At 41.9% G+C, this 14,147-nt stretch overlaps 1 protein-coding gene across 3 annotated transcripts in view; it reads left to right on the top strand.

Annotated features, from left to right (window-relative positions):
• Herc3 (HECT and RLD domain containing E3 ubiquitin protein ligase 3) overlaps positions 1 to 14,147 on the top strand; it is a 102,249-nt gene that overhangs the window by 28,808 nt on the left and 59,294 nt on the right. For all 3 annotated transcript variants that reach the window (XR_005284265.1, XM_038318758.2, XM_038318759.2), the window contains 7 exons: positions 6,007 to 6,166; positions 6,986 to 7,062; positions 7,820 to 8,041; positions 8,930 to 9,021; positions 10,268 to 10,398; positions 11,606 to 11,766; positions 13,679 to 13,755. Coding sequence is in view for 2 of the 3 variants with exons in the window: in XM_038318758.2 (XP_038174686.1) it covers positions 6,007 to 6,166; positions 6,986 to 7,062; positions 7,820 to 8,041; positions 8,930 to 9,021; positions 10,268 to 10,398; positions 11,606 to 11,766; positions 13,679 to 13,755 (920 nt within the window). In the remaining variant the exon portion in view is untranslated. The remainder of the gene's footprint in view (positions 1 to 6,006; positions 6,167 to 6,985; positions 7,063 to 7,819; positions 8,042 to 8,929; positions 9,022 to 10,267; positions 10,399 to 11,605; positions 11,767 to 13,678; positions 13,756 to 14,147) is intronic.

The raw sequence follows: 14,147 nt of genomic DNA, 5'->3' as shown, positions 1-14,147 counted from the left end.
GGGTTGACTGGAGAGATGACTTAGGGTGAAAAGCACTTGCTGCTATTCCAGAGGACCTGGTTAGATTCCCAGCACCCACGTGATGGTTGACAACCTTCTTAACTCCTGTTCCGGAGGGAGCCTTTGCCCTCTTCTGGCCTCCATGGGTACTGTACACACACAGTGCACAGACGTACATTCAGGCAAAACACCCATACACATGAGATTAAAGAAAATTTAAGAGTGATGAAGGGGCTGGAGATATAGTTCAGTTGATGAAGTCCTTGAGTCATCGGCACAAGGCCCTTGGTTGAGGCTGTGGTGTATAAGCCAGGGGGGATAATACACAACTGTAATCCAAGCACTTGGGATAGAGGTAGGAGGATCAGAAGTTCAGGGTCATCCTTGGGCATCTAGGGAGTTCAAGCTCAGGACTAGAGACACTGTCTCAATTTTTAAGTTATAAACAATTAAAAAGAACTAAAACTCTTAGAAAAAAATCAAATTGAAGAATTGGAAATGAGAAGTTCAGTCAAATAAAAAGCTCAAATGAAAGTCTCACTGACCCACTAAGTCAAGTGGAGGCAGGATATCAGGGACCAGCAACAGCAGAGAGGCATTCGAAAATCCACAGAACAGCAGAGGACCAATGAAGGATGTACTGAACTTATAAGACCTCTGAAATACCACTAAATGATCAGGTTTGTGAGCCATGGACCTACAAGGAGAAGATGCACAATTTAAAGGCACAGAAAACATTCCATAAAATTATAGGATAAAAATTCCCAATTCTTGGAAAAGAGGTAGACATTTAAGGGAGACTTTTAGAACTTCAAAAAGACAAGACCATTAAAGGATGTCTGTATATTGGTGTAGAAAACATCAGTAATGTAGAATACCACCATAGACAACTGTAGCAAGCTGTGAGAGGAAGATTACAGGTCACATGTGCAGGCATGAGAGAGAGAGAGAGAGAGAGAGAAAGAGAGAGAGAGAGAGAGAGAGAGAGAGAGAGAGAGAGAGAGAGAGAGAGAGAGAGAGAGAGAGAGAGAGAGAGGGGAAAGGTAAACACATCAGTAGCAGCAGACTTCTCTTAGTATCCCCAAAGCAGGAGGGCATGGAATGGTCTCCTTCAGGTCCTGGAGGAAAATAACTGCCAGCATCCATTACTGTATGCAGCAAAGCTGCCCTTTGGAACTGAAGGGAGAATAAAGACCTCTCATAATAATCATGAGTTAAAAGAATTCATAGTCATTAAGTCTGAGCCACAGACGGTAGAGATGGTAAACACAGGCATGCCCATATGGGATTTGGATGTAAAAACAAGACTCAATTGTTTTCTGTCTGTAGCAAACTCACCTTGTTGGTAAAGATAAGCTCAGCATGAAAGGGATAAGGTGGAGGGGGGGAATAGATTACAAGTCAACAGAGTCTAAAAGCAAGCAGTTATACTGGATTTTCTGGTACTGTAGACTCCGTTCCATTGTTAGAAAAGATAATGAAGGTCTCTTAAGGTTGATGAAGGTGATCATCCATCAAGGTGACCCACGTTTTATAAACATGTTCCCTGAACATTGGTAGACCATGTTTCTAAAACAAAAACTAATGAGCATAAAGACTCAGGTGAACCCCAATACAATAATAGAGAATAACTTAAAACCCCACTTTAATTAGGTCACCTAGACTACACCCACAAGTCATGAATGAAACATTTTGGGGTTAAACAACACAACACTGAAGATTAAGAGGGCTTAAATCACATCTACAACTTCAGAATATACATTTTCTCAGCAATTCATGGGACTTTCTCTAAAATGGGTCATATATTAGATACAAAACAAGTCTGAATAGAAAATTAAAGCACCTTTTATCACAGCATAATAAGATAAAATTAGAAATCAACAGTAGAAATTATAAAAAATATATGAAGTTGGAGCCTAAATGAAGCATTTGAATGGTCAGCTGCTCAGTGAAGAGACCGAAAAAAAAAAATCCTAGAATCAAATAAAATGAAAATAGTGTGCAGAACTGTGCCGTATAGTGAGAGTAGCTGGAGAGAGATGTTTATAGCTGTGAAGGCCTGAAGATCAACAGTGACTCCGTAACCTGTGAGGGAAGAGGAAGACGTGTGACTAGGGAAACCAAATGGGAGAGAGCGACATGAAGAGTCGGGGCAACAGTGAGTCCTTTGAACGGAGAGAACCGATGACCAAACCCCTCACCACACTGACCAAGGGATGGATGAAGACACAACAGAGTTAGAAAGGAAAATGGTGACTACGATTCCACTGAAACCCAGAGGATCATTAGGGGACATTGGGAAAACTTCTATTCAGTAAATAAGAAAATCTAGAAGTTTCTAGATAGATAGGACCTTCCCAAATTAAACTAAGAGTATAGAAAAAGAAAAGAAAACCTAAATACAGTAGCAAGCAAAGAGACTAAACAGCTAGTAAGAAATCTATCAACAAAGCCTGGTCCAGCTTGATTCACTGCTGGCTTCTACCCGACTATCGGCATAGCTGTTCCTTAAAAAATTCCACAAAATACAGAGGAAATGAAAACTTCCAAAACTTATTCATGAAGCCAATGTTATTTTGGTGTCCAAATTGGATAAGGTTACGACAGCAACACAGGAGACTACAGACCCATTTCCCTGATCAACATAAATGCAGACTTCTACAGTAAAACGCCTGCACACTGAATTCAGGAGCACAGTAAACATAGTACATGCGTTGGAGTACATTACTGTGTCGAGGGCAGAACACTCCATGGTCATTTCAGTAGACAGAGTAGACTCCTTTGATGAGCATTCAACTCCTCTTCATGATAGTAGCTCTGAAGGGACTAGGAATAAAAGAATCACAAGGCCACATAATGGGGAAATAGCATTTTTTCCAAAATCAGTAACAAGGCGAGGGTCTGTCACCATTCTTCTGTACAATGCTTGAAATCTTAACCAGAGCAACGACACAAAGAGAAAGCGGCAAAAGGCAGAAGATGAGAAGAAATCAAGCGGCACAGATTTGCTGGTGTTATTATGGTCGTACACCCCAAAGACTCTAATAATTCCACCAAATTCTTTTTATCAACATTGTAAGAAAAGTTTTTTTTTTTAAAAAAAATCAACATACAAAATTAAATATCTTTTTATTCCTACACAAATAATAAATAAGCCAGAACTCGGAAAACAATCCCATTTAAAACAGCCCCTACCTCCCAAACCCCTACAACCAGAGATTTGGAAGACTTTTTTTGATGTTATTTTTGAGACTATATATATATATATATATATATTTTTTTTTTTTGCTTTTTTCGAGACAGGGTTTCCCTGAAGTTTTGGAGCCTGTCCTGGAACTAGCTCTTGCAGACCAGGCTGGCCTCGAACTCAGAGATCCGCCTGCCTCTGCCTCCCGAGTGCTGGGATTAAAGGCGTGCGCCACCACCGCCCGGCTTGAGACTATATTTTAATTACAACATTTTTTCCATTGTCTTTGCTCCCTCTAAACCCTCCCATATATTCCTGCCTGCTCTTCTTCAAATTCATGGCCTGTTTTTTAAAATCAGTTGTTAATGCATGCATATATGTATGTATATACATACATCTTCCTAAATATAACCTGTTGAGTCTAAGAGATGTTACTTGTATCTGTGTTGTCAGGGCCGACCATTGGCACTAGATAACCAAGTGCTGTGTTCTTCGTTGGGGCAAACCACCTCTCTGGTCCCAGCTATACTCAGTTGCCTTTTTCCCATTCAGTTTGATTTGGCACGTTTGTTGGTGTCTTCATTGTTCAGTTTCTGTTTGGACAGTCACATTGGTTAGACTTTATAGTTGTGGCTTCTGATATTACTAGGAGTTACAATCTTACAGCAAAGTCCCTGATCCCCTGGCTCTGACAGTCTTTTTGCCTCATCGTGTGTGTGTGAGCGTGAGCATGTATTGAGTGTGTGCTACATTTCCACAGCCGTTCATCGGCTGATAGGTATCAAAATGGTTCCATGACCTGGCTATTATAAATAGTCCTTAGATTAATATAGGCATGCAGGTTACCTCTATTGCCATGCTGTCTTTGACTCTTTCTGATACACATCCGAAGTGGTATAGCTGGATCGTGTGGAAGGAAGTTCTAGTTTTAGTCTTTGGAGACTCCTCCTCAATTGCTGTACTAAGTTTATTCCCACCATCAGTATCTAAGTGTCCTTGCCCAGCCTCTCTGGCATATTGTTCTCTTGACGCTAACCATTCTGACTAGGTTGGAATGGTCTCAATGTGGAAGTGATTTGCCATTTCCTGAAAGCTAAAGATGAAACTGTTTCATTTGCTCATTGGCCACTTGAACTACTGCTTTGAGAAATGACTGTTAATTCCTTCATCCACCCATTAACTGCATTACTTATTCATTCATCCATCTATTAACTGCATTATTTGTCCCTGTGGCATTTAATTTTTATAATTTGTTATGTATTTTGGTGATGGATCCTATGTCACATGAACACGTGGTAACGGATTTCCCTTGTTCTCTGTGTGTGCCTTCGCTGGTAATGGTTCGCTCTGTTGCACAGAAGCCTTGTACTTAGACACAGTCCTACCTGTCAATTCTTACTGTGTCCTCAGCAACTTCAGTCCTAATGAGAAAGTCACTTCCCCGCTCACATCATAAAGTATCTCTCAACCCACGTTTACCTGTACTTGTATCACAATTATAGGTCTTACATGAAGGTCTTTGAACCAGTTTTTGGTAACTTTATTTATTTTTTGAGTCAAGGTCACATGTAGCCAGACTGATTCTTGAACTCACTATACAGCAGAAATGATTTTGAACTCCTAATTTGTCTGCTTCCACTTCTTAAGGGCTAGGGCTATAGGAGTGTGCTACTACACCTAGATTAAATCTTTTTTTTAAAAAATAGGCCCTAAGGTAGGGATATAGTTTCAATCTTCTACTACTTGTTAAAGAAACTCTGTTCTCCACTATATGTTTTCAGCACCTTTATTGAAAACTCAAATGACAGTGGTATGGTTTATTTCTGGATTTTCTATTCTACATTGCTATACACGTCTTTTTTCTGTATCACTGGTCCTATAATTATACTTCAGCAGCATAATTTGATTTCAGATGCTACAGAACTTTTACCATTGCTTTTTTTTTTTGGTTCATACATGTGTGTATGCATGTATGTATGTGTATATATATGTATATACATATGTATGATGGGCCCATACATGTATATAGGTCCATACACATAAACACATACATACATACATATATAATGGGTCCATCTGTATCTATATTTAGGATGGATTTGCCATGTAGAAGAAAATGAAACTGGAGAGGCTCACGTTAAGTAAATATGCCAAACTCAGAGAGACAAGTAGAATTTTTTTCTCTCATGTGGAATCTCAGTTAAAAAAAAAAAAAGACCTGAAAATTGAAGGAGCACTTTAGATAATAGGAAGGGATAAGGTAGGGGAAAGATGGTAAATACACATAATGAGAGGAAGTGTGATCAAAGAATCTTATATACAGGTATGAAAATGCCACTCTTCTACTGAAAAGTCCCCAAAGTTTTTCTGTAAACCTACATGTTTCCCAGTTCTCTTTATAAAATAAAATTGCCTTGGATGATGGTCACTGTGGTTCATCTTCATTGTCAACACCTGAGTTTCAAATCACCTAGGAGATTTGACATCTAGGAATGTTTTGGGGGTGTTTCTGAGTTTTAATTAACTGAGGATGGAAGACCCTACATGTGGGTGATACCATCCTGTAGGCTGGGGTCCTGGACTCGGGGACAAGGGGGTAAGTGCCAGCATTGCAGGCTCTCTTCCCAGGTGTCTGTGAGGAGACACAGCTGTTTGCTCCTTTTGCCCTGATGCACCGGGTCCTCTTAACTGTGAACCGAAACAAATTCTCATCCCCTTCTGGTTGGGTGTTGGTCACACAGTGGAAGGTGGCCAATGAAGGGAGCAACATTTCTGTGTCCAGTCTGTGCATTTTCTTCCTCTGTTTTGATCTCTTTCAGAACAAATTGGAGCATTGGCCGATCAGCACATCATACATGTGGCATGTGGAGAGGCGCACAGTCTGGCTCTTAGTGACCGGGGCCAGCTGTTCTCCTGGGGTGCAGGAAGTGATGGGCAACTGGGACTCATGACTACTGAGGATTCCGTGGCTGTGCCCAGGTGAGACCGTCACTCAAAAGGATCTTGATTTTGTACTGTTTTCTTCATGTTGTTGCTATTTCCTTCGTGCTGTTGATATGCCTAGAAACAATGCTCATGGTCCACAAACAAACAAATAAACAAACAAACAAACAAACCAATTCTTTTTAGAAATGTCTGTCTTGAATTATAAACATGTAAGTTGGTCCAGAACTCACTTTGTTCTGGGACTAGCTCCTAGCAATTGACAAATGTGTTGACTAAAAAGGGTGTCCCTCATATTTCTCATACTTATTTACCTCAAAATGATGATGATCAGGAAGTTTCTTAATTCTCCCCCCGTCCCATTTTCTTTTTTGGAAACAGGGTCTCATTTAACCCAGGTTAGCCTTGAACCCACCATGTAGCAGAAGCTGACCTTTTATTTCTGGTCCCCTTATCTGTACTTCCCAAATGTAGATTCCTGGGCACTGTCAGCCACAGTCTGCTCATTATCATTTATGAAGATAGTAAATACTTTGGGGATCCTAAAAATTTTGTGTGCCATAATAATTCCTTTCTAAAGTAGGGATGGTACATAGTGGGATTTTAGAAATGGGTCCAAGTGTGGGAGATTTTTGTTTGTTTGAACTGTAAATTCCTAAGAGTAATAGTGAGAACTGTAATAGAATTTTATCAAGCGACATTACATGATTATTTAGATGGGATTACATGCTTAATTTTGTAAAGGTCTTTTACACAAGATGATTATTTTTTAAATGAAAATGTTTAGTTGCTAATGCTTCTGGTAATTGTGTTTCTGTGTGCATGCACACATAAGAAAACCCTTTTCTGTTTTAGGTTAATACAGAAGCTGAACCAGCAGACCATATTACAAGTTTCCTGTGGCAACTGGCACTGCTTGGCTCTGGCAGCTGGTAATTTATATACATATATGCTAATGCTATGTTAATTTAAAAACCACTTCTCTTCTGCAGCCCTGTGTTATCTAACTTGCAAGCTTTAACTGAACAGTGGCAGTTGTCAAGCCGCTTTTGTGCAGCTCATCCTTTCTCGGTGATGTGGACGGTGTGTGCTGTGCATCATTGCTGTTTCTGCTCTTACGGAAAAGAGAAGCAAGGGCCGAGATGGTGCCCGGGTGTTTTTAAGACAATAGAAGCATTTGTGGACTTGGATGTTAAAAGGCTACAATCCATTCTCAAGCTCCATTGTACTGTCAGGATTCCAGAAAAATGTAAAATCAGGAGTCAGGGAAATGTGGGATGGTGCAAGGGTGCACTTTTCCTGCTGCATGGACCAACTCAAGGCCTCCATCCCAGAGCAGTCCTGGGTCACAGCTGCAGATCCCGTCCGTGTGGTCAGAGCTAAGTTCACCTTGCTTAGACGCACGCCTGGTAACCAGCCTGCTCAGACCTGGATTCTCTTAAACCTTCAGTGTTTTCTTTAGATAATGTTGATAGCCTTTGAAAGGCACTATGGCTTGAGTTTGCTTTTCTGTTGTCAGATGCAAATTTAGGCTTTGGGAATCTTAAACCACGCAGTGCCTCTTCATTTTCTCTTTGGTGGGTTTGGTATTCAGGGGGCAGCTAGAGACTAGTGGAACGGCTAGATGATCTTTGTGTCAGGAGCCTTATCATTTTGTTTCTAACATCGGTTATCCTGTCATTATTTCAGATGGCCAGTTCTTCACCTGGGGAAGGAACAGCCATGGACAGCTGGGCCTGGGGAAGGAGTTCCCCTCTCAAACCAGCCCACAGAGGGTGAGGTCTTTGGAAGGGATCCCACTGGCTCAGGTGGCTGCAGGAGGGGCCCATAGCTTTGCCCTGTCTCTGTCAGGAGCTGTTTTTGGCTGGGGAATGAACAACGCAGGGCAGCTTGGGCTCAGTGATGAAAAAGGTAAGTGACATCTCTGGATGCTGTCTTCAGTTCACAGGCATATCCATGTCTTTAACAAAGGCTTCTTGTGGACTGACTGTGTGCTGGCCTGGTGCTAGGTACAGAGGGAGCAGCAGTGAGCAAGAGCGGACATCTGTGGCTTAGTAGAGACCACATTCTAGGGGGTGGATGCTAATAACAAGCCTGCCAACGTCTAGTGTGTCACATGACTTTAGAATAAGCCCCCCCCTCCCCCCGTTTATCACAAGAGGAACTCTCTGATAAGGCCGTATTTGAGCAGAGCTCTACAGGAGACCAGGTAGGAAGTGGGACATTGTGAGGAGTATTCCTGTCAAAGGGAACAGGCACCGCCATGAAGTTGAGTGCAGGGGCAGCAAAGATAGAGAGCAAGGATGCTCTGGAGGCCCTGCTACCAAAGACCCCAACGGGCACAGCGAGGAATCTGACTTTCTTCTTCAGTGAGGCAGAGAAGAAAGGAAGGGGTTTGAGGAGAGGCGTGGTTTAGGTTGAGTAGCTATGGGGCCTCAAGGAGGAAGAGATCTGTTTGGAGGGAGAAGCAGTGGTCACGTTTTTGTAGTGCTTGAAGATGCTGCCTCTGTCCTAGAATGTGCAGTTGAAACAAAGGGAAGACTGGAAGGAACAGGTCATACATATGCGTGGGGTACAGGAAGGTGATGTGAATTGGAGCAGACAGAGAGTATAGGGAATTATGAGTAAGGGTTTGATACATTAAACTTAAGTTTTGCTAGACTTTTCAAGTAGAATTGGAGGCAGAGAGCTGAATGTGTGAGTCAGGAAGTGAGGGGATATAAAGTTCATGCCTATAGTTGTATCTCCCTTATTTAAAAGGCCAGCGGTAGTGACATGCTCGTGCTTAATTTATTTTAGATCGAGAGTCTCCGTGCCATGTGAAGCTTTTACGAACACAGAAAGTCGTCTATATTAGTTGTGGAGAGGAGCACACAGCAGTTCTCACGAAGGTGAGGGCTTGGGGGACGTGGCTGTGGAGGAGGGAGAGATGGGCAGACTCACGTGTCGCACAGCAGCCGTGGTGGCCGATTGCGGTGCCTCGATTTGGCCATTCGTTTTTGCTTTGTTTTGATTGTCTTGAAAGAACAGAAAGAAGACTGCTTTTTAAACACATGCCAATGCTTTCCTCTTGGATACCTTCATAGATTCTCTGGGTGACATTTTAAAATAGCTCAATATAAATAACTTAAAAGTATGGTATGTATATATATGTATATATATATATATATATTCAAAACAGCACCCATCCTTTGTTATTTTTAAATAATGCATTTTAATATTTAAAAAATATTTAGTTGCTATTTTTAAATTATTAGGTGGTGTCTGTTGCTTCTAAAAGAACATTTTACGTGTTAGAAAGAATGAAAATTCTTCCTTCCATTCCTTTCTTTCTTTCTTTTTTGTGTGTGTGTGCAGTTTTGAGATAAGGTCTCATGTATCAGGCTGCCGTTTATCCTGTCATACAGCATGTGTTAGTATGGTTTTAAACTCCCGAACTTCCAGTCTTCACCTCCTAAGCACTAGGTGTGAGCCACCACACCTAGCTTGAAAATGTCTTTTCATATTGAGGACTTGCTGTCATGTATTTATTATACTTAGCATTTATTCAAGCACACATTTAAAGTATTTATTACAGAGTTTATGGAAACTCAGTTTCTTTAATGTGAGTGAACCTGGAGAATCCTCTCATCTCCCCTGTGTTAGCTTTAAACCTGTTTGCCTCCTAACACGTTACTGCACTTAAGAAATGATTTTGCACGAGTCTTTTGCTCGTGTATGTGTGTCGTGTACGTGCCTAGTGCTTGTGAAGTCCGGAACAGGCTGTTGGATCACCTGGAACTAGAGTTACCTCTGGGTGAGAGGTTCGGGCCATAAGTGCTGGGAACAGAACACACGCAGGTCCTCTGAAACAACGGCAAGTGCTGTCCCTAAACGGCTGAGCAAGCTCTCCAGCCCTGCACATTAAATCATCTTTAAAGTCCCCAAACGGCTCCCAGTCCTTTAAGCAGTGTGGGTTTTGTTCCCTACGGCTGAGGGCTTACGTTCCTTTATTCTTGTTCCACTTCATAAATGTTCTGAAGAAATGCTGGTGGCCTAGGATCAGGTGAGTGCAGTGCCCTATGCCATCCGGTAGGATAGAGCTTACGTGCAGGTTTAAGAGGACAGCCCTCAGTGCTGACCCTTGTTCTTTGTTAGAGTGGCGGCGTGTTTACCTTCGGGGCTGGTTCCTGTGGACAGCTTGGACATGACTCCATGAACGATGAAGTTAACCCACGAAGAGTGCTGGAGTTGATGGGCAGTGAAGTAACTCAGATTGCTTGTGGCAGGTGAGCGCCCCTGAGACTCGCAAGAGGGCCTGGTGGTGGGAAAGCCTGTGGGCTCACGGAACCTCTGTCCTGTTAAGAAATTTTTTTTCGTTTGTACTCTTCCTCCCCTCCCTCCCTCCCTCCCTCCCTCCCTCCCTCCCTCCCTTCCTCCCTCCCTCCCTCCCTCCCTTCCTTTTATAAGATAGTTCTGGTTTGTGTACCCTGTGCTGGCCTCAAACTCCCAATCTCGTCAGTATGGAACGGAGGCTTCCTCCTGCACTCACCTCCCAAGTGGAGGGATTATTGGCGTGTGTGCCACAGTTCACAGCTTTGTTTAAGGAAATCTCAACTGCGTGATCACCTGTGTAGGGAAAGTCAGGCTGTACTAGGCATGGTAAGGAAGGGTTTTAGGTAAGAAGACCGGGGAGGGCACAGGGCCTCATGGAATGGAGGGTGAGGAGCAGACTGCGCAGAAGGAATGCGACAGTTCCTTGCTATAAGCGCTCTGCTTCTCTTCCACCCTACAGGGGGACGCGGCAGGTTGTTCATCTCTTTCTGCATGTCGCCTTCCTCACCAAGAGCAGCAGGCACGTTTGTGACTCCTGCCACAGTCCTCAGTGTTGTCATCTACTGTCCGTTACACGTCTGCCCTGCCATTACCAACATACACAATTGGATCCTTACCAAGTACATTAAAAGGCCAGATTTGCAGTGTGCATCTGTAACCCCAGTGCTGTGAGAGGCTGAGACAGGCATATTCCCTAAGCTCACTGGCAAGCCAGCCTAGTTCACCAAGAGACTCTTAAAAGGAGGTTCAATGAGAGACTGTCTTTAAAAATAAGGAGAAAATTATTGCTGGCCTACCCACCTTCATACACATGCACAGACTCACACACTAGCAAGTGTAACACACACACACAAACACACACACACACACCCCAAAGAGAACCATAAAATCAAATTGTACAAAGCTTCTCATAATGTCATAAGCAAGTTTATGCTTTAGTATTGGACTAGTTACATAGCTGTCCAGGGTCTTAGCTGTAGGTTAGCCATGCCTGATTAAGTATCAGAGGTTAAAAGTCTGTTGTTAAAACAAAAGAACATGGAGAGACTCCCCATGAATCAGTAGGAATTGCTGTGATCTTATGTGAAAACTAAAAAATTAGATTGCGTGTACATCCTTATCAGTAGAAAGTACGCTAATGAGTTAATTCTTTTCCTGCAGACAGCACACCCTAGCCTTTGTGCCTTCTTCTGGACTCATCTATGCTTTTGGCTGTGGAGCGAGAGGTCAGCTAGGGACTGGACACACATGTAATGTCAAGTGCCCCTCTCCAGTGAAGGGGTATTGGGCTGCCCACAGTGGTCAGCTTTCGGCTAGAGCTGGTAAGAGTGATATTCATTGCAGTTAATTATATTTTTAAGTAGTCATAAATATTATTTTAATATGTACTTGTTATTTACTTGAACTATTTTGAAAGGGATAAGCAAGAGATGGTTTTCATGTGTGTTTGGATATTTATTATCGAATCATTTGAGCACTTGCTCTGCATGAAGCTCTGAACAACCATGGGGCTTCCGGGTGTATATCTTATTTTTGTTAATGGTGCAGATTAATCTTAAAGTCTTAATTGATTGTTTAACAAATTCCATTACCATGTTAAGCACTAAATAGCAATCACAAGACTATTGGCTGTCACCCCTTGTCAGAAGCGAAGGGCTGAACCTTCAAGGACAAAAAAAAATTCTAGAGGCAGGATTTGAACCCAGATCTGCCTCACTCAGAAGCCTGTGGGTGCTTGTGCTCTGATTCTGGTGTCCGATGACAATGGCATGAGACTTCTTTCTGAAGATTCTCTTGAGGAGATTGGGCTGGCAAACTATTCATACTGACCGTCTACTTTATCCTGAAACAATATATCCAGAACTAGACACTGCACTGCCAAGTTATTAAATAGAAATATGATTTAATAATCAAATTTAATTTAAAATTTTAAACTAATAGATTTAGGGCTCGATATGGATTTAAAAATAATAGTTATCAGTTTCCTTACTGTATTTGTTTTTGTGAAAAACAGCAAACAGCATAAAAATGGCCACATTGGGAAGAGGAACAGTTGAAGGGTCCAGTGACCCCCAAGTTCATCCTCCTCCTTCCTGGATGCTAAGAAACTGAAGGCTTGGGCATAAATAATCTTTGTAAACCTAGCATACAGCACAGAGCTGCTGCAGACCTGTCAGGAAATACTTATGGGACAGATATGTGTGAGAGCTTAAAATATAAAATAGACAGGACTGTGTGCAATAATCTCCAGCGCAAAACCATAGCTCGGTGTCTGCTTTGTCATTTGTGAATATCTTTCCTGGGTGTCGTCCTCGTTCTTGGAATACATGTGCTTAGCAAGTGTACTCCTGGGTCTGCTAATGCCCTGCTGTTGTACAGAGACGTTCAGGATCACAAACCCCTAGGCAAGCCTGAGCTACGTAATTATCCTTGGCTCAACCCTTTCCTCCTCCCAGACAATAATAATCGAATCAAGAAACTCAAGCTTAATTTGATACCGTAATCTGGCTTGACTTAAGTGGTTGTAAATTTCTGCCTGTGTGTTTGACAAGTTATGGTAGAAATTAGAAAATTTCAAAATTTTACGCCATATGCTATGGACTTATGGCCCTGGTGATGATATGAGACCACAGGGGAAGGCGAAGGTTTGTATTTATTTAGGTGTCTGTGTTTATGCCTATAACTAACAAAAACAGATGATAATTTCAAAAGGGAGAGGGGAAGGGGTGTATATAGTTGGTTAGGGGAAGAAATGTAGCTGCATTTCAAGTAAATGAAAAAAGCAATTAGGTGGTCTTAAGAGTGTCCTCTGTGATTTGGTATCTACGTGGGACTGGAGAAAGAGGTCTTTGCATTGCTAGCATCATCCTGAGGGGATAGAGAGGACCACATGCAGATGTATGATTGCTGTGCATATGTTGCCGTTTATAGTAGTGCCCATTTTAGAATCCAGGCCAGTGGCATGATGGAATTAGCATGAGAAATAGAAACAAGGTCAGGGTGAGCCGGCTGCGAGGGAGGCTGGTGGGGAGGGTATGCACACTCTTTCGTATATTTATTTTTAACTGAGCTAGAAACAGTCCTGGGCAGTGAGCTAGGAGAGAAGGCCTCTTCTCTGCACACAGTTAAAACAGATAAGAAGCCCTTATGAAGCATACCTTGGAGTATCCGAAGAGAATGGAAGAGAGCAACCACTGAAAAACAAATTGAATTTTTTTTTTTTTTTTTTGGCAGATCGCTTTAAGTACCGTATCGTTAAGCAGATCTTCTCTGGAGGGGACCAGACATTTGTACTTTGCTCCACATATGAGGTAAAGTTTTCTTTTGGTTATCACATTTAAAGTAGAATGATGGTAGTCCATGTTTGTTTTAATAGTTGCACAAACGCTTTGCAGCTCTTTGTTTCTACTGATTTTATTTTTCTAAAGGAAACAGACTAAGCCTTGGCCTTATCTCCACGTAGCTCCTTCAGATTGCTCAGTTATCATGTTCTTAACTTTGTACAGTTCTAATTTATAGTGGAGAATTAATTGCTTATATCCATATTTGTTCTAAAAGAAATTTAAGGAGGCTTAGAGCATTTGTGTTATAATTTTTCTGTTTCTTGACTCTTAGGGACCAAATGAATTATAGATGTTTGATAACTTAGTGGGTTTCGTTGTTTGCTGTGACAGAGTACATAATAAATATATAAGAGAGATAC

This window comes from Arvicola amphibius, chromosome 2 (assembly GCF_903992535.2).
Source record: "Arvicola amphibius chromosome 2, mArvAmp1.2, whole genome shotgun sequence".
Lineage (NCBI taxonomy): Eukaryota > Metazoa > Chordata > Mammalia > Rodentia > Cricetidae > Arvicola > Arvicola amphibius.
This window is presented reverse-complemented; position numbering and strand designations above follow the sequence as displayed.